Below are 23,325 nucleotides of genomic sequence, written 5' to 3' on the forward strand. Positions count from 1 at the left end.
CAGTGGCTCGAAAATTTTAGAAATAGCCGTACTCAATTTGCTATTCAAATCCATAGAATCATTACTGCTGTTATTTTTTTAATGACGTCACGTTTTTACACATACATACAACTTGATAATTTCGCCTCCACTCCCGCCAACGTCCATACCACGTTGAATACACCGGTTCTCGTCCGATCACCGAAGTTAAGCAACATCGGGCGCGGTCAGTACTTGGATGGGTGACCGCCTGGGAACACCGCGTGACGTTGGCTTTTTGCTTTTTTTTTAATATTTTTTATCAACTGCAAAATATTTAAGTTGGTAATAATATTAAACTAAAATCTATACAAACCTTTCATCTTGATGAGTTTCAGGAACGAATTTACTACTGAATTGCTGGACCACTTTCTTAGGCCTAGTGATTAGTGACTGTTATTGCAAATACTTGGTCAGGTTAGGATTATGTAGCTTTTCCAGGACTACAGGGTACTAAGGAAATTTTGAATCGCTACAAGCGCGCGTCGACGGCGCGTTTTTATCCTGCAGAGCAGGGGCCCGATTCTCCTAAGTTAATAATGACAAAATCGAATAGAAATCGAATCGCAATGTGATCGCAATAGCCGTTTTGACCATATCGGGCATTCTGCTACTAATAAAAGACCAATCGTATTCGATTGACATTTGATTGGTGTGCGATTGGTCTGCTATTTTGGTAATTTTGGTCTATACGGTAGTTTGCTGTACAATCATTTTGCAATCGTAAATCATTTGCAGACAAAATGATTCATTATTGAATGACAGAAAAGGATAAAAACGTTTATTTCAAAGAAAAAATAGCGGAATGCCACATACGCTTCAATCGTAATCGAGTCGGTATCGGATCTCAGTCGAATCGAGTCGAACGTGAATCGTATGTCGCTTAAGTAAAATTAGGAGAATCGGGCCCCAGTTTATTGTCCTTTGTATCGATGCAAACGCGCGTCACCGGCGCGTCTGTATCGCTACACACGCGCGTCTGTATTCATACAGGTGTGCAAAGGTCTACAGGCTGCGTCTGACTCGCGTGCGTATCGCGTCTGTATCGATACAAACGCGCGTCGACGGCGCGTTTAAAAAACGCGGTGTGCATAGGCCCTTATTCATGATAAAAATACTTTTTGATATTCATAGAAACGATTTTATTTACAAAACCATTCCTAATTACAAACATAATTACAGTCAACAATAAATGCAGTGTTTATATCTGCTTCCGTCATAAACATTGTACTCAATTTAATAACTTAATTCATAAATTAAATGCACATCTCTGATGCTTAACTTAAAATTATAACACTTCGGTCTAGGCAGACACGTAATATCTGCTTTCGGATTTCAAATATATATTACATATAGACTGTAACAATTATATCATTTTATTCCCGAAAACCTCATATGTATCATGACTAAAGCTGTTAGCATGTTAGATCAACAAAATAAGCGAAAAAAAAAACAATTTAAATAAGAATTCTATTGGTCAATAATGTATGAAAAAAAAAAACAGATTTCTTCGTCACTTTTCTTAAATCTAACATGCTATTGGTCAATAACGTTTGAAACAGAAGATTTCAAACGTTAAATAGAAGAAGATTTTTTCTTCACTTTTTGTATATCTTACATGCTAAAGGGGGCTTTACTATGATACCTATTGCGAGGTCTTCGGAATTAAAACGATAAAAAAGTAACGGTGTATATTTGAGGCATACATTTCGATTGTATGCGAGCTAGCCTTACATTCAAAATGCAGACAGTCTTGATTGATACTTAATTTATATTATGTAAAATACTTTTCGTAGTTTCTTCTAAGGTTCAACATCTTTTCAAAACGGGCCTGCAACAAACACGTATTATTTTAATAAAACTCTTCGACAGAAAGATTATTTTATTCTTAAATCATGGTTTTGGATTTTGAAATAATTAACCAATTGAAAATCTACTTTTCTTTCTTTTAATGGCTCTATAAAATAATAAACACAGCTTACTTTTTCTGAAAACCAAACTTGCCGAGCAACGTAGGTTGATTACTAGGCAAAGGCGGCGATTTCTTGATTCCATTCTGCCTAGGTGCAGACTTTTTGAAGCTATTTAAATTGTTCTTCGGTTTATTAGTCTGGCTGCCATAGAACGATTGTGATTGAGAATTTCTCCACTTTGTTGGTGATGTGCCGAAAGATGACTGGAAAAATAAGACAAGATTATTGAATTGGCCAAGATAATTTGAAGAAAAATAATTACAGGAAGAAAGTAATGACACAAGTGTACAAAAAAACAACAGTGTTTTCATACACCGTTGTTAAGTGTACATTTTAGAGACGATAATTGGCCTTATTAATTATAATTACTGACACAACACACATTAGATATTAAAAGATCTGCCTTTTTGTTAGATAAAATAGTACTATTGGGTTGCACCATATAACTGTGAAGATAACCAAACCATTTTTTAAGTTGTCAAATCGCCAATTTGATCAATGGGCGACAATTTTATGGCTGTTTATCATTATCAAATCAAATCAAATCAAAAGTTATTTATTCAAAGTAGGCTGAAAATCAGCACTTTTCGAACGTCAAATTTACAAAAGACAGACCCCAAAACGCCCGCCCTTCACCACTTCCTATGTGTTTTTGCTGGGATGAAGAAGTGGTGGAACAAACTCCCCAGCAATAGTTATAGTTAAATGGTGCAACTCAGCCGAAGTCAGCATAGAAATGAAATACCAATATCTCTTACCTGAGAGGCAGTAGGTGTTATCAAAGTTTCCAAAGGATAAGTATTTTCTATCACAGATTCTTCACTTGCTGTATTGTCTATTACATTTACATCCAATTCTCTCACACTATTCCTACATATTGGACTAACTTGTAATATAGGACTACTCGATTTCGGATTTATATTGCCTGGAGAATTCTCCTTCTGCGAATTCTCTTCTAAAGGCACTTCAGAATCCGGTATTGTAATACTTATAGGAGCTTGTTTTTTAAACGGATTCCTTCTTTTGTTTTCCGGAGATTCTTCGATAGTAATGCTTTCTCGAGACACGTTGCTATCACTCACACTTGGTTCTGGTGAGAAAAACTTACTTTCTACCACATCATTGTCTAAAACTGTTCTAGGAAAACTGCTCAGTTTTTTAAGGACGGAGTAGCTGCCAGTTTTCTTAAGGCATTTTCTAAATGACCTCTCCTTGTTTTCTAGTATGGGTGATTTTTCCTTGTGTGTGCTATTGTTTGTGATTTCTTCATCATTTATTTGTTGGTTGTGTTCGTTTTCGGAGTATTGTGTGAGGTCGATATGGTTGTTATCGTCTGTCTTTTGTTTCTTACTAGCTGGTTCTGTACAGTACATGGTGCTTAATGTTTCTATTGATAAACTGGAAGAAAAAGAGAGCAATTGAAGTCAGCAAACTTATTTTAGAACTGCAGAACAAAATTATTATTCTAAACCGTAGTCACACAATACTTAAACTATAATTTCTCCATAAATTACAACAAGCATGTATATTGACGTCACGATCCATAGATACAGATTGATAATTTCGTCTCAATTATCGCCAACGTCCATACCACGTTGAATACACCGGTTCTCGTCCGATCACCGAAGTTAAGCAACATCGGGCGCGGTCAGTACTTGGATGGGTGACCGCCTGGGAACACCGCGTGACGTTGGCTTTTTGCTTTTTTTGGATTTTTACACGCTTTTTATTAGCTTCACCTGTATGTTTGTATGTTTGTAACCGACTTCTTTGGGCGCGATTTTGACCCACTTTAAACAGCCAGATTTCGTTCAAACTTTGTAGATTTATTGAGGACCGATGACAATACACCAATTTGATAAAATTATTCCATTTTTAACCGACTTCCCAAAAAGGAGGAGGTTACACATACACATCGATTACTCCGAGGTTTATAGACCGATTTACGCGATTCTTTTTTTGTTCGACTCGGAATAGCTGCCAGTTGGTCCCATAGTCATCAGGTCAGGATCTGATGATGGAAACCCTGAGAAATAGAGGGCAACCTTCAAAAGTTGTAGGCATACATAGGCATATAAAAACTTGACACTCAGGTGTACGCCTAAAAGCACTATTTAACTGTGAAGATTTGGAGCTGACCTGATGATGGAGACCAGAGAGGGTCGAGGGAACTCGACAACTGAATAAGTAAACTACCTCGTGTTTGGGCTTAAATTATTTGTATTGACAAGACCTTTGCAACAGTGAAGGTTTGGAGATGACCTGATGATGGAGACCAGAGAGGGTCGAGGGAACTCGACAACTGAATATGTAAACTACCTCGTGTTTGGACTTAAATTATTTGTATTGACAAGACCTATGCAACAGTGAAGGTTTGGAGCTGTCCTGATGATGGAGACCAGAGAAAGTCGAGGGAACTCGACAACTGAATATGTAAAATACCTCGTTACGACTTATATTCTTTGTATTGATGAGAACTTCCCACTTGTATGGATAGTGACAACTATTCGTATCACTGAAAAGCTTTAAATAAATAACCTTTTTACAAAAAAATTCAACCGACTTCCCAAAACACTAAAAAGCAAAAAAAAAACTAATTTTAGGTGCATCGGCCTAGAAGTCGGTGGCAAAATTAACTTAGTAACATCCATTAGACACCGACTTCTAGGCTTTTCAATTTGCAAAATATGATTTTTGTTAATTTATATAGTTTTCATCTATAGTCGATAAGGTAAGAAAATTAATTAAAATTTTCTAGAATTTTTCTCTGCAGTCGATAAGGCAGGACTCGGTGTTAATTTTTATTTCCAATCATTATCTTTAGCCGTTTTCTCTAATATTGACATTTTTTTGTATACTAAAGAGAATTTTAATTCTACAAAACAAATAATAGTTTTAAAACAAACTAAAAAGTAGAAAATAAATAATAGTTTAAAAAAACTAAAAAACACGCTTTTTATAGAAAAACGAACTAAAAAATAGAAAATAAATTTTAACGAATTTAAATTAAGAAAACAGTGTTAAAAATTTCAATGAATGTAAATTAATAATAGTGTGAATACAAAAAAAAAAGATTTAAAAAAAGCGTGGGGTGCTTTTTAAGATATTATCGAAATGAAAATCACTGTACTCATATCTGTCAATAAAATATTTATAACTATTGACACCATGCACCCCACGCTTTTTTTTAAATCTTTTTTTTTTGTATTCACACTATTATTAATTTACATTCATTGAAATTTTTAACACTGTTTTCTTAATTTAAATTCGTTAAAATTTATTTTCTATTTTTTAGTTCGTTTTTCTATAAAAAGCGTGTTTTTTAGTTTTTTTAAACTATTATTTTTACCAAAAAATATTTTAGTTCATCTTCCCACCGAGTCTTTTCCCAACTATGTTGGGGGTCGGCTTCCAGTTTAATGCAGCTAAGTACCAGCGCTCAGCTGAATCCGGTAAGAAAAATATTTTTTTTAGTTACATTTTACAAACCTTTCATCGAGCTGAGTTTCAGGAACGAATTTACTACTTAGTTGCACCACTTTCTTAGGCCTAGTGATAGTTATTGCAAATACTGGTTCAGGTTTCTTTTCCTTTTTCAACCAAGGAGTTGAATCTTCAAGGTAAGATAGGAACTCTTTTTTCCAAATACTTGGATGTGGTGATACTCCTGTATCTTTCCAGTTATTTGTTTTTACTGGTTCATTCTGAAAAAAAGTAATGAGAAATTCAAATTGCGTATCCAATTGTTCTAGGATACCACTTCCTGCACCTGGATAAATATCTATAATATAAAAATGAATCACAAAATGTGTTGGTAAGCGCATAACTCAACAACGCCTGGACCAATTTGGCTAATTCTTTTTTTGTTGTGTTTGTTATTGTCAGGAGAAGGTTCTTATGAAAAAAAAAAATAGGGTAAAGTAGAGAAGTCAGTTGACGGGAGCGAAGCCGCGGGCAAAAGCTAGTAGCCTATATATTGTTGTGATCTTAAGTCACTAAGTGTCGTCAAATAATTAATTCTGCAGGTTTTGTGTGTAAAAGTTACAAACATAGATTTTGTATTATTAGTTATTTCAGATTCATTATACTGGAGAGCAACTACATAAATATTTTTTTACTTTATTTACCATATTGCTACAATAATCTGGATGCCAGTCATCCATCTTCTTCAAACTAAAAGGATCTAGATTTCCGAGAGCCAGTTGAAATGCCGTGTCAGGGTTCAATAGTTCACCAGCATTAACACAGAATGCTTTTTCTATATCTGCAATCGAAAAATAAAAAAAATATGGTGAATTAGAAAGCTTAATTAAAAGGAAAAAAAAGGTGAGACAAAAAAATTACATTGGGTTTTAGCCCAAAATCGATACTTACTACTACTAAGTTATAACTATAGTATGTTCAATAGCATTCTTGGATAGAATCATTAGTAGATCCTACTTTTAAGTGAAAATCAAAGTTTATATTTTAAACAAGCCTTTGCAAGCTTTTATGAAAATTACCTTAGTCAGTTTGGTTATGTGAAACTTACTATTTAAATAAGACCTACCTTCATTTTCAGGATCCGTCAATCTCACCATTTGCCTCTCTAAAGGATCGTAAACATACTGATGTTTGAATGTAGCTTCAGCTTTCATGAAATTCTCTCTGTACTCATCTGTTACAACTAATGAGGATTTGTTCAGGAAACTTGGCAGTTTTTTCAATGCCTGTAATGTGGAGTAAATATATTTTTTATTTTTAATGTCAAGATAATCTATGTAGTTGGTATTATTCGGGTTTCGATGTGTATGTACAAGTAAGATAATTACGATAGTTTAAATACCTACATATTCTAGGCCATTAATATGTGATCAGGTCTCGATCACATATTAATAAATTAAGTATAATAAAAATGTATGCCTCCAATATTTTATCTACTATTTTAATTTTTAAACCCCAAAACAAAATGAACTGTTCAAGTTTTTCTGCTGTTGTCGCAGTTTATTTGATGATCTCAAGCCAACTTTATTATAAAAATATCAGATGACTGCTTTTTAAATGATCCATTGATAATTAAAAATAAATTATTAAATTTATAATATTAATATTAATTATTATAATATTATTAATAATAATTAAATTTATTTAAAATATTACACTTTATAGTTACATTTGCAAAATCCGAGTCCTGAGTAGCCGTCACAAACTGTCTAGCTCTTGCTAGCCCTATGCCAGGCAGAGAAGCTAAATAGTCACAGCCAGACATGATACACATCTGTCTAAACTTGTCAAATGTATAGCGCTCTATAGGACACTTCATTACTAAGGGTAGTTTAGTTGTGTCAACTAGAGTGCCTACACCGTCGAGATCCATTTTGAATAGTACCTGGAATTAAGAGGAAGGTGAACTCAAGTAATGATTTTTTGTGCACTTAAACTTATGTATGGAATTTTTGAATAAGAAAATATTGGTTACTTTAACATTTTTTGAATATAAGAGTAGATTTTTTAGTGGCAAAGGATTTTACATTCTGTTTCAACCACTCTTGAAGGTCATGTTCACAGAATAATTTTAAAAATAATGAAATCACAAACCATTTTAATGTCTTAATTTAGTGTATGTATAGTTTTTCAGTCATTATCCAATGGCCAACCTTTTTATTTAATTTCTGTAGTTGTGGACTCTTACATACCTTTTTACACCCAAACAATATGAGATCAGAATCTTCAGTAATGACTAATTGAGCAATATTCTTTATGTTTAAATAGGCTAGTTGTGCATCAGCTTCATAAGGCGCCACTATGCAGTCCACATTGCGTTTCCTGCACTCCTTGATGAGACTTAAAGCCATAGAGTGAGTGATGTCCACACTACGCCTCATGTAGTTACGGGCTTCCTCAATCTGAAAGAGTTTGTATTATTACTCTATGGAACTCTGCGACTCCTCTATCCACTCAAGCGTCCAAGCCGCGCAGTGATTCTCGGCCCACCTGTCCGCGCATGAAATGTCAATTGCTTTTTTACGACCAAGCGAGACTCTCTCAACAAAAACGATTACTACTGAAAAACTACAATAGCTAGATTCGAATAAAAAATACTCACGGAAAGCTAAAAGAACGTAAAATTTAATTTGATTAAAAGTAAATTACTTTAATTAATATTATAGGATGATAATAAAGTATAAAGTTGAGGATATCAAAAAAAATATCGTAATTTTTTTTATTCCGAGTTTTATAAGAAAAACTAGCTTTCCGCCCGCGGCTTCGCCCGCGTGGAATTCGGTTCACCCCTCCCGCTGTGGGTTAGCAGCGGTGAGGGAGTGTCAGACTCTTACTGACTAAAATCGTCGTGTTCCGTCCTAGGCCTTTTATATACCAGGGCCGCGGTACCTCTTTCGAACAACCCGCAGCCGCGGCTGGCCCTGGCGCTACTGGGCCCCACTGATTTCAAAACAGACTAATTCGCGGCGAACCTTAACACCACGATACAGAAAAGCACAACGCCATCTATCGAGCTATCGGGAAGCTCGCGATTGAACAATGAGCTACAGGTTAAAGCGCGAGATATCATTGCACTTCTTACGTATCTTAAAAAAACAACGTCACCACGTTTTAAAAAGCTATCATTCCACTTCTTATGTATTTTAAAAACACATCGTTACCACGTTTTAAAAACACCCAGCGCCATCTATCGCATACCTCAAGAACGAAATAACTTAACTAATACTTATACCAATTAGTAATTCGTTGAATTATAGTTAATTCAGGATAAGTAGATGTAAAAAAAACAGTTAAGACGATAAAACAAATCGTACGTCATCCCTCGGGAATTCCTCATTTTCGAGGATTCATTATCGTATCATTTAGCTTCTAAATTTATATGTTCATATTCGTTTGCAATATATAAGTAGATGTAAAAAAAAACAGTTTAGACGATTAAACAAATTGTACATCATCCCTCGGGAATTCCTCATTTTCGGGGATTCATTATCGTATCATTTAGCTTCTAAATTTACATGTTTATATTCGTTTGCAATATATTACCTTGTTTTAAACGACACACAGCGCCATCTACAATCCATCCATCAAGCAAACAATATTTTTGTTTTCCCTCGGGAATATCTATTTTTTTCGGGATAAAAAGTACCCTATTATTTAATCCGGACTTCTAACTTTACGTCTGCAAAATTTCAAAGCAATCGGTTCAGTAGTTACGGCGTGAAAGCGGAACAAACAAACAAACAAACAAACAAACTCACTTTCCGATTTATAATATTAGTAAGGATATAGTGATTACTGGTAACAATGTTTTTTTATTATATTAGTACAGGATATACTCTTTAAAATGATACCAATATCTTAATATAAGTAATTAGTTTTCTGTCATGAAAAAATAAACAAAGTTAAGTGTTTCTCAAGCGGTCACTGGGCCTCGGGCGACGTAAAAATGTGACAAGATGGCCGCCCGGCTAATAGCGTGTTCACACGACGACGTTGTTTTAATGAAACACGCATATTACTGTTCGGTATGTTTATAGAGCAAACATGTTTACTTTTATATAATTTTATTACATATAATTTTTTATTATGTTAAATAGAAAAAAAGAAAGCGGTTATTGATATTACAGTAAAATAAATACACTGTAAAACTGTAATTTTAGGTATTTTTCATTCTTTGATATTGAAAAACGAAAACTAAATAAACATGCCGTCACCTATAAGTAGATACATAAACAAAGCCAAAAGCCACAAAACATTCCCAAATTGATCATAAAACGCTCCGTGTGAACAAACCATTATTTACGTTGTAAGTAGATCAGTCCAAGGGGAGTCGGCTCACCAACACTAAAATCATGAATAACGTCTTAACATTTTAATCATTATAGACCCCATCTCAATGTATTTCGTTTGTAAATGGCCATTAACGTGCTAATAGTGAACGATTCTCGTATATTTTGCATTTATTTAACAAAAATAACCAATTAGAATACACTGTAAACAATAGAAAAGTATCAAACGATGATCGTGTAGTGATCGTATAACTTTTCCACCTAAATTATACTATGTAAACGTTTTGAAATTGTCGTAATAATACATATTTCGTAAAGGAAATTTCTTCACGTTTATTTTGATATAAAATAACAATCTAAATAAGGTATAAAACAAGAAACTTACCACATTTTTGTCAAGAGCTCCACACACAAAAAAGTCACTTGTCAAAAACGACGAACTGTCACTTCAATATATTTTTTTATAAATTTAATGTTGCCATTGCACAGAAAAAATCACAACTCACGGATGACAAATTTAATAACGCGCCATCTAGTATCAATCAACTATATTAATACCACCTGGCTATAGCGCTGTACACGTTTAAACCGAACGATGTCGTTCGGATACTGTAGTCACCATGGACGCTTAAGGCAAGAATTTTTTTGGTGACTGTTATCACCTCGGACGCTTGAGTGGCTATATAAAGAGTATATGTGTAATTGTGCATTTTTTATAATTAGTTTTATTTAATGGTAGGGACTGGTTTTCGAAGTTTAACTAATTAATTACAACAAAAGATATTTAGATACCTTACCTTTCCAAGACTTAATAGCTCAGCTGCCCTTTTCTTAGATATGTCTCGAGACCTGAAATTATGAACAAAGCAGATAGGTATTTTTATTTCGAATTTATAAAATGTAAAAATATCAATGAGAAATTACTCCTACTCTCCAAAATAGAGGAAAAGTAGCTTACTTATGTCCTTCCTCAAGCTCTTGACTATCAGTGTACTAAATTTAATTCAAATTGGCTTAGTAGTTTTGATGTGAAGGGGCAACAGTAACCGCAGTTATCACATTAATAATATTAGTAGTATAACTTACTCTCTCCTTTTGGATTCAGTTAAAGCTTTAGCAGGCAGGTGCCTTCCGTCAAATACTAAGATAGGTTTGATATTCTTAGACAGCAGCATAGTCACAAATTTCAAACAGTATTTTATATGCCTGTAAAACAAATAGAAAATGGCGGTGTTACAATTAACAAATAGGCCTAATCTAAAGTTAGTCGATAATTTGATAAAAATAAACATTAGTGTGTCTCATAAATATCAGTAGTTTTATCTGATAAGGTAAAAAAATCACCTAATCATATTGCATCACAAAAGGTTAAAATAATATTAGGCATGGGTTTCTTTTGGGTTACTTTTTAAATACAATAAGATAGTTAAATTTATATAAAACTTACATATCAGTCTCTTCACCTCGTACCAGTTTTTCAGCACAAGCAAAGGCACCCTTGTGAAGCCAGCAATAGGAATCTATTGCCACTGTACAACCATTAAATTCATTAACATTAATGCGCTCAGACGCTTTTTCTATAAAAGGTAATAAACCCGTTATACCCATGATTGTTGTTCTTAAAATTCACACCATTATCTATAATTATTTTTTAGAAAATATAAAAATAATAACTTCGGGTGCAAAACAACCAGTTCTGTCAAAAAAACGTCAATATTCGCGCCACTCGGCGCCATTGACATATAAGTAATTCTAAGCTCGATGCTCGGCGCGCGGCTGACTGACGGCCATTTTTATAATTTGACGTTGAGAAATTAATTTAGTCGAGTATGATTTATCAGTAAATCTTATATTTATTGAATTATTAAAAATAGGTATCCAACAGTTGTGATTATTTTTTAATATGATATTTTCACTATAAATATAACTTATCGCCTGAATAAAGTAGTTTCGAACTTTTCTCGGAACTTTTTATCACTATATACTCCATGCACTGTTCACATACGGATATATATTGAGGGTAGTAATAACATAATAAGCATGAAGGCGAGTGAGGGTATTTGTAAGATTACTTTTTACTGGATAATGTGATGGTGACAGTACGGTTTGACCTCTTAATTCTATTTCGAAACATATAATTGTTAGATTGGTCTGTCTGCGTACCAAAATTGGATTTATGTTTGATAACACGTAAGATGATATTAAATCCACGCATTCTATCGTCGGCTGCAGCGGTTGCCATAACGTGTGCTGTGTCCGCGGCTGCATACTACTACAAAAGTCGCAATGCTGAAATAAATGAAGTAATGGTGTTCTGCAAATTACAATTCAATGTCTACAACTATTTCGACAAGTTGATCAGTTATGTAGAAGCGGCTAAGAAAACTGTAAATGTCTGCATGCCAAGCATCCACAATCCTGCTATCCAAGCTCGCTTGGTCACTTTGATAAAGAAGAAAAATATCAAAGTTCGTATAATCATTGACCGGTCTGGATATAACGACTCGACAGACTTTTTTATAAATGAACTCATAGAAGCTGGTAAGTACATTTTATTCAATATTTCTCATTTAAATTCGATTTATTTGATATTTACGTTGATATATAACATATTTCTTTTTAGGAGCAGAAATCAAATGTAAAGTAAATGAACCAATTTATGAGATGCAACACAAATTCTGCTTAGTCGACGACAAAGTTCTTATGACTGGCACTCTAGACTGGGGTAATGACCGCTCTGCCGACGATTGGAATTACGTGTACATCACTAGCAAATCACAACTTGTAAAACCAGTAAAAAGTGAATTTTATCAAATGTGGGGTGAATTTTCTAGCGATATACGGTTGAACAACAAGCCTACGCCAAACGAGAGCGACCCAGAAATCGTAGAAAATGTAAATTCTGAAACAAATAATGTTGAAACTCGAACGGATTTAGAACCACACACTATGCGAGAAACAACATTGACCCCAGAAGTTTATATATTGTAGCATGCATATCTTTTTACCTCAATATTTTACAAATGTTTTATCACCAAACATGCCCTGTATTATATCAATGTATTAACATATTTTAATAATTAGACCATTATGTTTAATCCATTTTAAAATTTTGCTACTGGTACCCCACCAAGGGTGAAGCTGGCCTTTGCCTTTTTCAGAATATATTTTCCGTTTTTCATTTTCAAACTAAAATATTTGATTTCACATTTTGAAACTGCTTTTTAGAAGAAAAGTGTTTCTTCAACCTGTATTTTCCGATATTCCATATTCCTTACATAATTATTCTTATTTCCATTTCATGTCTATATTGATGTATCTTTTTGCTTATTCATATTTAAATATTTCAATGTCAGCTTTTAATTTGTAAAATATTCTATTATTTCTAATGTTTTCATCAATAAATTACAACAAAATTTTGAAAAGTCTTTTATTCAAAAAAATATGCTGTTCACTGCTTACGCGGAAGTATGTAATGGGCACAAAAATACTAATCGAAAATTGTATTTTCAGGATAGTTGACATCTTACAACACTACATCATTGGCCCATGAAGATAGTTACAAAACTTACAATTAACTAAAAAACTAAAACTAAATTACACTTAGTATCTATTCCCCACCCCTAATAGCTTTATATTTAGCTATTTCATTGGGAAATGTTTTGGAGAGCTCGGACAGAAGATGACTCTTGAACCGCTTGTATGAGTCAATCTTTCCTTTAACCTCTTCATTCTTAGCCAAAGCCTTGTCTATGCAGTCTTTAGTGTACAGTTGAGGGTTGCGACCTTGGTCAATGTAGCTGAAAAAATAAGAAAATCACAAATAAATACAAGTACGAGATACGAGTGATAAGTAAGAAGTACAAAGGAGCATTATAATTTTTCACTATTTTGTGTAGAAATGGTACTGACATGTCAATTTAAACTAATATTCATTAAACACTGGGATATTGGTCATCACATCCACAAATACATAACATAGTCATAAAGAGATCTTTGCCACCAAACAAAATTAATACCTATTCAAGATCAATATTGTTTCAAATTATTTTCATTTTATTCTCCTACATGAACAAACATGGTCTTTGTAAAATTTAATAAGGTATAATAGACTGGGTACCAAAGTAAAAACTGTACCCTGAATATAATAATAGATTGCTATCCCCCAGTTTTGCCGGCATGCTAAGGTAACTTCTTCAAACACCTGAATAAAATATACCTTTTAATACTCTGGAATATTGTACCTAGTGTTCCAACTTTAGAGTACAAACAAACAAAATAATGTTTCTTCTTTAGTATATTAGTATAGATAGATAAGCATCCACTTACTCAAACACCTCTGTGGGAACATGAATATCATGCACTTGAGATTTCAGTTTATCCACCTCCTGCAAGCCAGTGACCAGAGACTGTCTGCAATATTGATAAAAAAAATATTATTCACTCTATGCAAAATGTTTTTGAAAAAAGAAAGTAAGCAACTTACATCTTCTGATTCAGGACACTTTGCCCTTGCGGCTGGAAATCGCTAACGATGATGCGAATTTGCCGCACGTTTTCGATGAACATTTCAAGTTGGGTCTCCAAGTTTTCTAGTGGTGAAGACATTTTTTGATTTGGAAAGCTAATAAATACACAAACTGATAATTTGCTATCCCAAACACTAACACCAACCAAATCTGAATAGTAGATTGTTGACATTTGGCGTTTTGTTTGACACATAACTATAGAATCAAACGTCATGTAAGTTCGTTTGGAAACTGTAACCATAAAGTTAAATATTTGTATGCAGTCATTGTGCAGTGCTATTCACCAAACACTTAAGTATGTGAAATGATGTCCATGATCATCGTCATTGTCTTATGTGGTATATTACAGCAAATGTTTCGATTCCAGGCAAGTTTCGATGTTTATAACCCATAGTGATTATTAATGATTTAGAACGGAGGCCGGCACATGACAGCTGTTTTGACGTATTTCCTTATCCTCTGTCTGACGTTTGACATTGAGACGAGGTTATTGCACTTATTAAAACCGGGATTTATTAAAATAATTTGATAAAACATTTGTAATGGTGCTGGCAGTGCAGAACACCGGGACCCAGACAACGTTTTATGAAGCTGCGATTGCTGGAGGCCTAGCAGGGGCCTTCACGAGAGCAGTAGCGCAACCCCTCGACGTTCTAAAAATACGATTTCAACTCCAACTCGAACCGATTGAAAATGGATCGAAATACAGCTCTATACTACAAGCAGTCGGCAGTATTGTGAAGGAAGAAGGAATTTTCACGTTATGGAGTGGGCACGTACCAGCGCAGTTGTTATCAATATCGTATGGAGTCCTGCAGTTTTCCGTATTTGAATCGCTCACGCAAGTATGCAAGGGTTCTGATATGACCTTCTATAATACTCATAGACACTGGATAAACTTTACTAATGGTGGTGTGGCTGCTGCCGTGGGTACTGTCGTATCTTTTCCCTTTGATACAGTCAGAACTAGGTTGATAGCTGAGCAGAAAACAAAAAAAGCCTACAAAGGGTTTACACATGCAGTTACACATATGGTTAAGACTGAGGGTGTGGCGTCATTATTCAAAGGCTTGACTCCCACACTTGGGCAGATTGCCCCACACGCTGGCATACAATTTGCAGTATACAGGCTGTTCACGGAGACTGTGTTTAACAGAATACCATTCTTCCAAAGACAAAAGACTATGCACTCTGTGGTGGAATCCTCATTAATGGCAAACTTGATAGCTGGCTCTATAGCAGGGTTTGTGTCAAAAACAGCCATTTATCCATTTGATTTAGTGAAAAAAAGATTACAGATTCAAGGTTTTCAACAATACAGGAAAGAGTTTGGTAAGCAGATGTACTGTAATGGTTTGCTACATTGTGTGAAGTTGACTATCACTATGGAAGGGTTCCTAGCACTCTATAAAGGTTATGGGCCGAGTATGCTTAAGGCTGTGCTAGTGTCCGCAATGCACTTTGCGGTATATGATGAAATCAAACACATGTTTCTGCGGTTAAAGAGTTGATGCCCATAGAGAATACTTAGAAACTAATTGAAAATGTTATTTAGCCAATATTTATTTTGTGATTATCAGTTGTAATGTGAATCAGCAGGAATTGAACCTTTTATGTTAAATGTTAGATAACAAAACTAGACTAGATAGAAACAAGGTTTTAAAAGGTACTGGCTTCAGTAGTGGGTTTAAACCAAAGCCTAGGTACTTTTTAAAACATTGTTAATAAAGTGGTCAAAGTTAGAATCTCAATAATTTGGGTACCTTTCATAAAATTTTCAGCTTGCTTTAGCTTGACTAAATTTATTTAGTATTTAATAATTCTTGCCAAAGAATATTGAAGACATCACAAACATTTGATTCCAATTTTACACATATCTTTGACTCCATAATTTATAAAATCAAACTTGCCTTCTCTAACACTCACTTTTAAATATTTATGAATTTAAATGTAATTTGTTATTAATTTTTATTTATATTGATAGCTATTTATTCTATTTTTAAGTATAAATATTATGTTGTTGTTAGCTTTGCCTTAAAAAGAGTTTAGTATTGAATGCTGATTAATTTAAATGTTTCTCGAGTTTGCTTTACCACAAAATATGATAATTAGAAATTAAAATAATTGCTGTTAAATACAAGTATAATATAATTTCAACTTCGCATTTACAGTATTAATTTTATTATTTATTACGCAATTCCTATATTTGTTGATATTATACCTAAAATTGAATCATCTCTTCAAAATAGAGAATAGCATAGATTTTAGTCTAATCAGGAAAGGACTTGGCCAAAGTTAGCTATAACCTGGTAATATTTTTTTATTATATAATTATTGTAATTGGGGTTTTTGTGTACAGTCCAAAAGACTTCTGTGATACGTAATTAGTAAATAGATTTTAGACTGAACCTTTAGATTTTTTGGTTAATAAAATTTAAAAAACTATAACTGTTTTTCTCTATAAGCTATTCACCTTTCAAGGTTTTTTAGTTGGAAGGATAACACGAGGAAAAATAAGTAAAATAAATGGGGTCATAAAAATTTACTTAATCATAAAATTAATCACATAAATGACTATAAAAAATATTTTCATATAATTGCATAAACATTTGTTTAAAATGTATACCACTTATATTTAGATTCGTGTTGCATTCGTTATCTTATGAAATGGGATCACTTTCAGACAGAAAGTAAAAGATAGTCTTGTTTGCGAATCGTGATTTTTTCTTTTAGATACCAATTCTGAATTCTTGAGAGATGTGTCATATTAAATTGGTACCTATTTTAGCCGTATGATATAACATAACCCATATTTCTCATCAACGTGTCTTTGATTGCAGGCTGCAGTTCCTTCTTCATATAAGTCGTCAAAAGAGTTCTAATACCTTTCGTGAATATATCCTCCATTTCTCGTGAAATGTCCTCAGCTTCGTCCAATTCGTCATCCGGCCTGAACAGTTTACTTCGTTCGTAATTTACCCTGCTTCGCGGCTCATAGATAATGTCGTGATTATTGTCGGCGGCCCTACTGTCCTGACCATCATACATTTGCCGTAGTCGTGGGTCGAAACTGAATTCATCTGACCGTTTCCTACGGTTTAAAGGTAAATCATCCTTATTTCTTACAGAGTTCCTGTTAATGTATTTTTCGCAGCCATACGCGTAGACACTTATGAAGCCCGGCTCTACGAATTCTGAATCAGTTTTAACGTTGAATTTCCCAGGTTGTTGATTTAGAGGTCTCGTGTGGAAACCAATTCCAGCCTTTCGTAATCTGAGGATCATGTTACAACCATTGCTGCCGCGGTTTCTAGAATATTCGTCAAGATAAGGTCCATCTAAAGCCCTGGATTCTGCATAATGTCTTCTCAACCTGCTCGGAGGTAGACCCCTATCGAGATCATTGGCATCATACAAGTCCACATTCCCACTGATGGTAATATCATGGAACAGAAGCATTGTGTCCAAAGAGACGTTCCTAGGGTCGAAGTAGCATTTCTCTACTCTCACCCAGTTGCTGTTCTGAGGGAGTCGTACGCGCATTCTCGTAACATACATGTCCACGGGTGCCGATCGCATTTGTTGGTACAAGCTGTAGCCATTGAGGTCGATGCTTTGGCTCTGCGAACAAGAACGTTAATCACCAGTGATGTACTTATACGAAGATTGGAGACGATAACAAAATTAACAACGGTTGGTGATTTTTGTGGTCTGATTGTCAGTTCACATTGATGTCGTGCGAGCTGCACAATGATTAATTCGTCATACACAATGATAACTTACAATAAAGAATAATCTTTATCCAATTACTGCCCCTGTTCTGTCGTTACTTACCAAAGGAGTATCTAGGTTTTTAGGCTGTGTCCTTTTCCTTCGCTTCATCTGGTCTAAAGCAGATTCGAGGCGTGAGGAGCAGCGTTCTCCGGCGATTGGCACCGTGGTCAGCGGCGGTAGACCGCCCGGTCCTAGCCCCGGGCCTGGTCGATTGTCATATCGCTTGACTTCGAACAGGGGTAGGAATCGTGACTCTGAAATTAGGATAGACATTTGTAGTATAGAACTTTATGTAGACTCAGACTTTGTGGTAGGGTAGCCCTAGACTCAGAATTAGACTACAAAATAATAAATTCACTGAGACTTTAAACGACTTTGAAGTACGGTGACTCTCACCGCTTTTGATGATGCCTATACCAATCAAGCTTCTGGGATGCAATTTTGTAGATCTTAAAATATACCTTAAAATTATGTCTCTGTTCGGTAATCATTAGTTTTCAAAATTATGGGACAGTTGCGTAATTATCATTGGTGATTACCGCGCTGATTGTTTTTGAAAATTACGCACATCAGTCCGGAAGGGTACTTACAACAATTAGAAAAGAAAAATGATGTGCAAGCAAACATAAAATTGAAAGTTAACGTGTAATTATATTCCGAGTTGATCCTACTGTTTTCACTTCTATTGTTTGGTGTTCAAAGGCGTGAAAATCGTGAGCTATGCTAGATTGTGACGTCAAAATATTCGTACTCGTAGTATTAACGAGATCTTGGACACTTTTTTTAATGAGAAATCATCAAATGACCCCTCCCGCTGTGGGTGCAGAATAAGGAAGTGTCACTCTTTCCTTCTTAAGCTCCTTATGTACTAGGGCCACGGTAACTCTTTAGAACAATCTCGCAGCCATATCATCGCAGTGTGTGCGATGTTGTGGCTTGTCGTGAAAGCGTGGGAGTTTAACTTATATTAAGATTACGAAGCTCTTTTTCTCTGTACAAGTAAACCGTATAATCTGTTGGTGATAGCGGTTAAGTTTCGCTTTTCATTTCTCTTGTTCTAGTTCACGTTTCCTCTACCTGCATGTTTGTTTTGGAATTTTTACTTTCGTTTGCTACGAGAAAATTCTCCGTACTTAATTGAAAACGAGTGAGAACAGTTTGAGGTTTTTTGTAGTCTTTGCTTTTTATGACTTGGATATTGATATTATTTCAGTCAGTCTAGTCATTAAACGTAGCAAAGTTCTAATCGGCCCATTTAGTCTTTGTTATTAAAGGGCTTTGTTAGAAATCATAGGCATATAACTACAGGCTTTCTTTCAACCGGCAATTGGCCTATTTTGGTTTTAGGTTTCCTCAATTTTATGTGATACCCAACATCGTAACATGTTCAAATAATGATTTGTAAAAAGCTCCTTGGTGCAATAATATGATCCCTGGCCTTTCTATATGGTATCGTGCTGTCTAAATATCATATATGATATCACCTACATAGGTACCCTACTCCTTCACAAACCACTTCAACAAAAATCCAAGGAAAGCTTTAAAAAAAACTTCCACAGAAGTTCAGTTAAGATACCTTTTTGTGCTTCTGCAGATGGAAGTTCGTTATCACTAGCCGAAGCAGTTTTCGCAAACAATATAAACATCCACCAGAACTTCACCATTTCTCACAATAATAAACAAACACAATCTCAATTAGGCTTTTCAAAAATCCGCCTTCGCGCGAAAAAAAATGCAACTGTCAAAAATACCGCGAATGCCTCCTCTCGCCGCGAAATCGAAACGTGAAATAAAGCTTGGAAGGTAAGACCATAAGAAGTGCAGTCTTTGGAAAATAATCCCCGCTTGAGTCGATTGTAGGCACCTACTTGTGTTTCTAGACGATTTCGCGACAGGTGCCTAGATAGTACCTGCCTAGTTACCGGGTGGCGAGAGGACAATTTATTAGAGCGCAAATGGAGACGCTTGCAATGTCTCCGTGATGAGCTTATTAAGAAGGACAAAATGAGAAAAAATAGGTACCTTTTACACCAAAGAATTGCGACAGCATATAAATTATAATGTTGTACTGGATACAAATAAATTAGAGCGAATCAGTTCACATCTCAACTCGCGAAACGATTCGACGATGATGTATGAGGACCTGCTGAATACCTGACACTGGTACATAAAAGGAGACAAAAGAAAAAAAAGAAAGGAGACAAGGAGCAAATATTTACGTCAGGACTAGATTTCGATAGATTAGGCATAATTCCCAGGGCATTACCCTTCAAGCTTTCGGAAGGAACTTCTTTAGAAGAAGAAGACAAGTTATTCTTAACAAATCAAAGGGCCTAAGATTAACGTGTTATATATCTAAGTATTGTCTAGAAATTGAATGGTTATTTGCTACTAAGCATTTTTATCTGCCCGCAAATTGCACTTAAGCACCAAACGAAAACCACATTCCAGGCTAAGCACCTACTTCGTAGCACATCCTATTACTTTTTTATCACAGACGACATCAGAGTGAGTCGACACCACAAGTAGACCATGACGTTATTAAAAGAAATTGGGTTAAGCCGTTTAAAATTGTTGACGAAGTTGAGTGACCTCGCCTTGTGCATCCATGGATTGATTACATACTTTTACTTCTTATCTGTTACTTAGAAATGTTTACCTCGCGTTATCTGGTAAATACAGCCTTTGAGCACGCTAGAGCCTCTTGAAAACTGAGAGATTTTATTAAATTATTGTCGTAGCAGAAAGCACCCAACTGTGGATTGAGTCTTGTCATATTATGGGGATCGAATTGGAGATCCTATTTTTGTATCTAGAAGCTCAACTTTCATGAAAGCTTTCAAGTAACTATTTCCTGCAGATCATTACCTAGTTGTTCTAAAAGCACTTGGAGCAAGTAGGGGACAATAAACGAGGCAAAAAAATAGATCGAGTGGAATGAGATAAAGCAGCAAGAAAACTACCTACAAGTTGCAAGTTTAATAACTAAGCAAGTCGTTATTTACGTAGCATATAAAGATAACTATCACCGAATATAATCGCCAGACACCAAACATTCGTCCCGCCATTGTTTCTGCAGCTATTGTCCCAAAATATTCTCTATGTGTAATGTTTGCCTCGATGCCTATTGTTATATTATTACGTTTTTCTTAAGAAACTTCCGTGAAATAACGAAAATTTTGCCATTTAACTAGGGAATTTTGAGCAAGTTGCGTTGCCAAAGAATGGTACTGTTTCAAAATATTGTGGATTTATTTATTGTCTGCTTGTACCTACTCATATTTGCCAACTTACATGGTAAACAGTAGATACGTATTGCAAAGATATTGTACAATAATAAGATGAAATAGTAGGTACCAGAACCATTTCTGTTTCTTCCGCGATCAGAACAGTACCTACCTATAAACTTATATTTTTCAATATATATGCATTTGATGACCTATTAATATGGCATCGAACTTTTCTCCTCTACTCGAAAGCATGCAAATAAGAAAAGAAGAACTGCACCTTTCGAAAAAACATAAAAACTGACACCATTGCGAGAGTCCCATTTCAGTACCTAGTGAGTTTAGGCGTCAACCATGAGCTGCTTTTTCTAAACCCTTCTATGTAAAGCAACGTGGCTGAGTATATGCTGGGGGGTAATTAAAAAGTATATCTTAAAAGAATATCTGTGTCCTACATGAACACAGAACATACATAAGATACCATCGTCGTACAATATATTCTAGCACACATTCTATACGTCGCAAACGCAACACAATCTCTCATCCGCATCGGTCGGCTATTGTTAACGAGAATATCCGGAGGGACTCCAATCTCAATCACTGAGGATCTTGACCTCAAACGAACAATCAGTCAATAAATTCTATGCTAGACTTAGGTATAGTTAGGTAAGTAACGTTTAGTTCTATGCCTGTCTAATCAGAATGACTAATTGAGTAGGTAGGTTTTGTTTATGAAGGTTGAGTCTGATCTGTGAACTAGGTACTCATTCAATAAATAAGCCAATTGCTAGGCTTTCCTAACATATGCATTTTTTTGCTTTTGCCCTAAAGATCTTATCATCTCTCAATTCTTCAATTTGAAGAAATGAGAAAAACTCATGCTTTCCTGACTTTAAATAAGATATCGGGAAAAGGACAAAGAGATGAAATAAAGATTCATGAAAACAAATGAAGTAACAAAGATTATTTTCATTCCCGAATGGACACACAAAAAATCTTCTATATCTCTGTCCTAAAAAGAGCCAGCTGATCCCGAACGGGCGAACACATGGTCCCAACAATGTTATTGTCGGAATTGTGCAAGCGTGTCGGCAGTGGTGCAAACTGCGCCATTGTCACTGAACAATAGGGAAAGCCGCGGCCAGCTTGTGCTATAGACTTTTTGGAGCTAGAGAAACAGCGGTAGAATGAGCGGGGATATACTTACGTAGGTTTTAGTGAGGATGAACGCCAAATCGCCTGCATTATGTCTGAAAAGCATGACCAAGTGAAGAAATCTGTAAATGATGGTAGTTCCATCATTTATAGTAATTATAGTAGGAACTACCATAAAGATAAGACAAACTGTCTGACCTCGCCAGGCAATGCGCTGAATGCGCCAAACATCCGAGCAAGTGTCTACTTAGAAATGATTTTTGCGCAGTTCAGAAAACTTCATTAAGTTTGGAACGAAAATTATAAATTCAATTTACCTATGTAGGAGGCTCTACATTCCTGCTCTAGTTGCTCGCGACTTTATCGCTACTCTAATGGCCCACAAACTCAGCACAATTTCTATGAACTAGGCTCATTCCATTGTCGTATCATTTTGAAAAAAAATCGCGTCCGTCTGTAAACAACAGTAATGAAAATATTATTATTACGTAAGGCTGTAGATTGCTTCAAAACGATGGTTACATGCATCGTAAGCGGTTTTATGCGCATTTTGCTCACGATGATATCCTGACTTGCACAATGGGGTTCGACAACCTCTGTCATGAAAACAATTGAATGACAATTTGTAAGGTATCTTGAAGAGATTATGTGATGTTGCTACTGGGTAAGAATACTTACTTACCATAAGCATACACATTGAAGAAACTCATGGAGCCATTCGCCTAGAATTGCAGTTTTTTTAGAAAAAGTTGCATTACCTAAATAGGGAGACAGGGGCCCGATTCTCCTAAGTTAATAATGTCAAAATCGCAATATGATCGCAATAGCAGTTTTAACCATATCAGGCATTCTGCTACTAATAAAAGACCAATCGTAT

The 23,325-nt window shown here is 35.1% G+C and overlaps 5 protein-coding genes and 2 non-coding genes across 7 annotated transcripts; 4 read left to right on the forward strand and 3 right to left on the reverse strand.

Annotated features, from left to right (window-relative positions):
• The first annotated feature begins 135 nt into the window (after positions 1 to 135).
• LOC124635453 lies at positions 136 to 254 on the forward strand. The gene has a single exon (XR_006985013.1). It is a non-coding gene; the product is annotated as a 5S ribosomal RNA (ribosomal RNA).
• Positions 255 to 1,136: 882 nt separating this feature from the next.
• On the reverse strand, positions 1,137 to 11,500 carry LOC124635272 (exonuclease 1). The gene is made up of 11 exons (XM_047171138.1): positions 11,211 to 11,500; positions 10,850 to 10,969; positions 10,561 to 10,612; positions 7,667 to 7,876; positions 7,144 to 7,359; positions 6,541 to 6,700; positions 6,119 to 6,255; positions 5,481 to 5,695; positions 2,750 to 3,389; positions 2,001 to 2,194; positions 1,137 to 1,849 (listed from the first exon to the last, which is right to left on the reverse strand). The coding sequence occupies exons 1-11, from the start codon at positions 11,369 to 11,371 to the stop codon at positions 1,828 to 1,830; spliced, it is 2,127 nt and encodes a 708-aa protein (XP_047027094.1). The 5' UTR covers positions 11,372 to 11,500; the 3' UTR covers positions 1,137 to 1,827.
• Positions 3,569 to 3,687, forward strand: LOC124635454. Its single transcript, XR_006985014.1, has one exon. It is a non-coding gene; the product is annotated as a 5S ribosomal RNA (ribosomal RNA).
• A 91-nt stretch (positions 11,501 to 11,591) lies between the features above and the next one.
• LOC124635309 (mitochondrial cardiolipin hydrolase-like) lies at positions 11,592 to 13,183 on the forward strand. The gene is made up of 2 exons (XM_047171177.1): positions 11,592 to 12,304; positions 12,387 to 13,183. The coding sequence occupies exons 1-2, from the start codon at positions 11,959 to 11,961 to the stop codon at positions 12,752 to 12,754; spliced, it is 714 nt and encodes a 237-aa protein (XP_047027133.1). The 5' UTR covers positions 11,592 to 11,958; the 3' UTR covers positions 12,755 to 13,183.
• On the reverse strand, positions 13,180 to 14,669 carry LOC124635310 (mediator of RNA polymerase II transcription subunit 10). Its single transcript, XM_047171178.1, has 3 exons — positions 14,250 to 14,669; positions 14,093 to 14,176; positions 13,180 to 13,563 (listed from the first exon to the last, which is right to left on the reverse strand). Exons 1-3 carry the CDS (start codon positions 14,531 to 14,533, stop codon positions 13,374 to 13,376), a joined length of 558 nt encoding a protein of 185 aa, XP_047027134.1. The 5' UTR covers positions 14,534 to 14,669; the 3' UTR covers positions 13,180 to 13,373.
• Positions 14,670 to 14,752: 83 nt separating this feature from the next.
• Positions 14,753 to 16,469, forward strand: LOC124635367 (mitochondrial thiamine pyrophosphate carrier-like). The gene has a single exon (XM_047171245.1). The coding sequence runs from the start codon at positions 14,835 to 14,837 to the stop codon at positions 15,801 to 15,803; it is 969 nt and encodes a 322-aa protein (XP_047027201.1). The 5' UTR covers positions 14,753 to 14,834; the 3' UTR covers positions 15,804 to 16,469.
• A 371-nt stretch (positions 16,470 to 16,840) lies between these two features.
• LOC124635423 lies at positions 16,841 to 20,090 on the reverse strand. Its single transcript, XM_047171308.1, has 3 exons — positions 19,643 to 20,090; positions 18,127 to 18,320; positions 16,841 to 17,913 (listed from the first exon to the last, which is right to left on the reverse strand). Exons 1-3 carry the CDS (start codon positions 19,728 to 19,730, stop codon positions 17,077 to 17,079), a joined length of 1,119 nt encoding a protein of 372 aa, XP_047027264.1. The 5' UTR covers positions 19,731 to 20,090; the 3' UTR covers positions 16,841 to 17,076.
• Positions 20,091 to 23,325: the final 3,235 nt, after the last annotated feature.

Source organism: Helicoverpa zea, chromosome 12, assembly GCF_022581195.2.
Source record: "Helicoverpa zea isolate HzStark_Cry1AcR chromosome 12, ilHelZeax1.1, whole genome shotgun sequence".
NCBI classification, from domain to species: domain Eukaryota; kingdom Metazoa; phylum Arthropoda; class Insecta; order Lepidoptera; family Noctuidae; genus Helicoverpa; species Helicoverpa zea.

Excerpts from the sequence above, each read along its gene's own strand:
- LOC124635272 (XM_047171138.1), bottom strand. The coding sequence starts at position 11,371 with ATGGGTATAACGGGTTTATTACCTTTTATAGAAAAAGCGTCTGAGCGC. Across the intron at positions 7,877-10,560 it reads AGCTATTAAGTCTTGGAAAG|ATTGAGGAAGCCCGTAACTA; the intron begins GTAAGGTATCTA and ends AAACTCTTTCAG. Across the intron at positions 3,390-5,480 it reads GAAACTCAGCTCGATGAAAG|TTTATCAATAGAAACATTAA; the intron begins GTTTGTAAAATG and ends TTTTTCTTCCAG.
- LOC124635309 (XM_047171177.1), top strand. The coding sequence starts at position 11,959 with ATGATATTAAATCCACGCATTCTATCGTCGGCTGCAGCGGTTGCCATA. Across the intron at positions 12,305-12,386 it reads AAATGAACTCATAGAAGCTG|GAGCAGAAATCAAATGTAAA; the intron begins GTAAGTACATTT and ends ATTTCTTTTTAG.
- LOC124635310 (XM_047171178.1), bottom strand. The coding sequence starts at position 14,533 with ATGGTTACAGTTTCCAAACGAACTTACATGACGTTTGATTCTATAGTT. Across the intron at positions 14,177-14,249 it reads AGTGTCCTGAATCAGAAGAT|ACAGTCTCTGGTCACTGGCT; the intron begins GTAAGTTGCTTA and ends TCAATATTGCAG. Across the intron at positions 13,564-14,092 it reads GTTCCCACAGAGGTGTTTGA|CTACATTGACCAAGGTCGCA; the intron begins GTAAGTGGATGC and ends TTATTTTTTCAG.
- LOC124635367 (XM_047171245.1), top strand. The coding sequence starts at position 14,835 with ATGGTGCTGGCAGTGCAGAACACCGGGACCCAGACAACGTTTTATGAA.
- LOC124635423 (XM_047171308.1), bottom strand. The coding sequence starts at position 19,730 with ATGGTGAAGTTCTGGTGGATGTTTATATTGTTTGCGAAAACTGCTTCG. Across the intron at positions 18,321-19,642 it reads ATCTGCAGAAGCACAAAAAG|AGTCACGATTCCTACCCCTG; the intron begins GTATCTTAACTG and ends TCCTAATTTCAG. Across the intron at positions 17,914-18,126 it reads AAAACCTAGATACTCCTTTG|AGCCAAAGCATCGACCTCAA; the intron begins GTAAGTAACGAC and ends TCTTGTTCGCAG.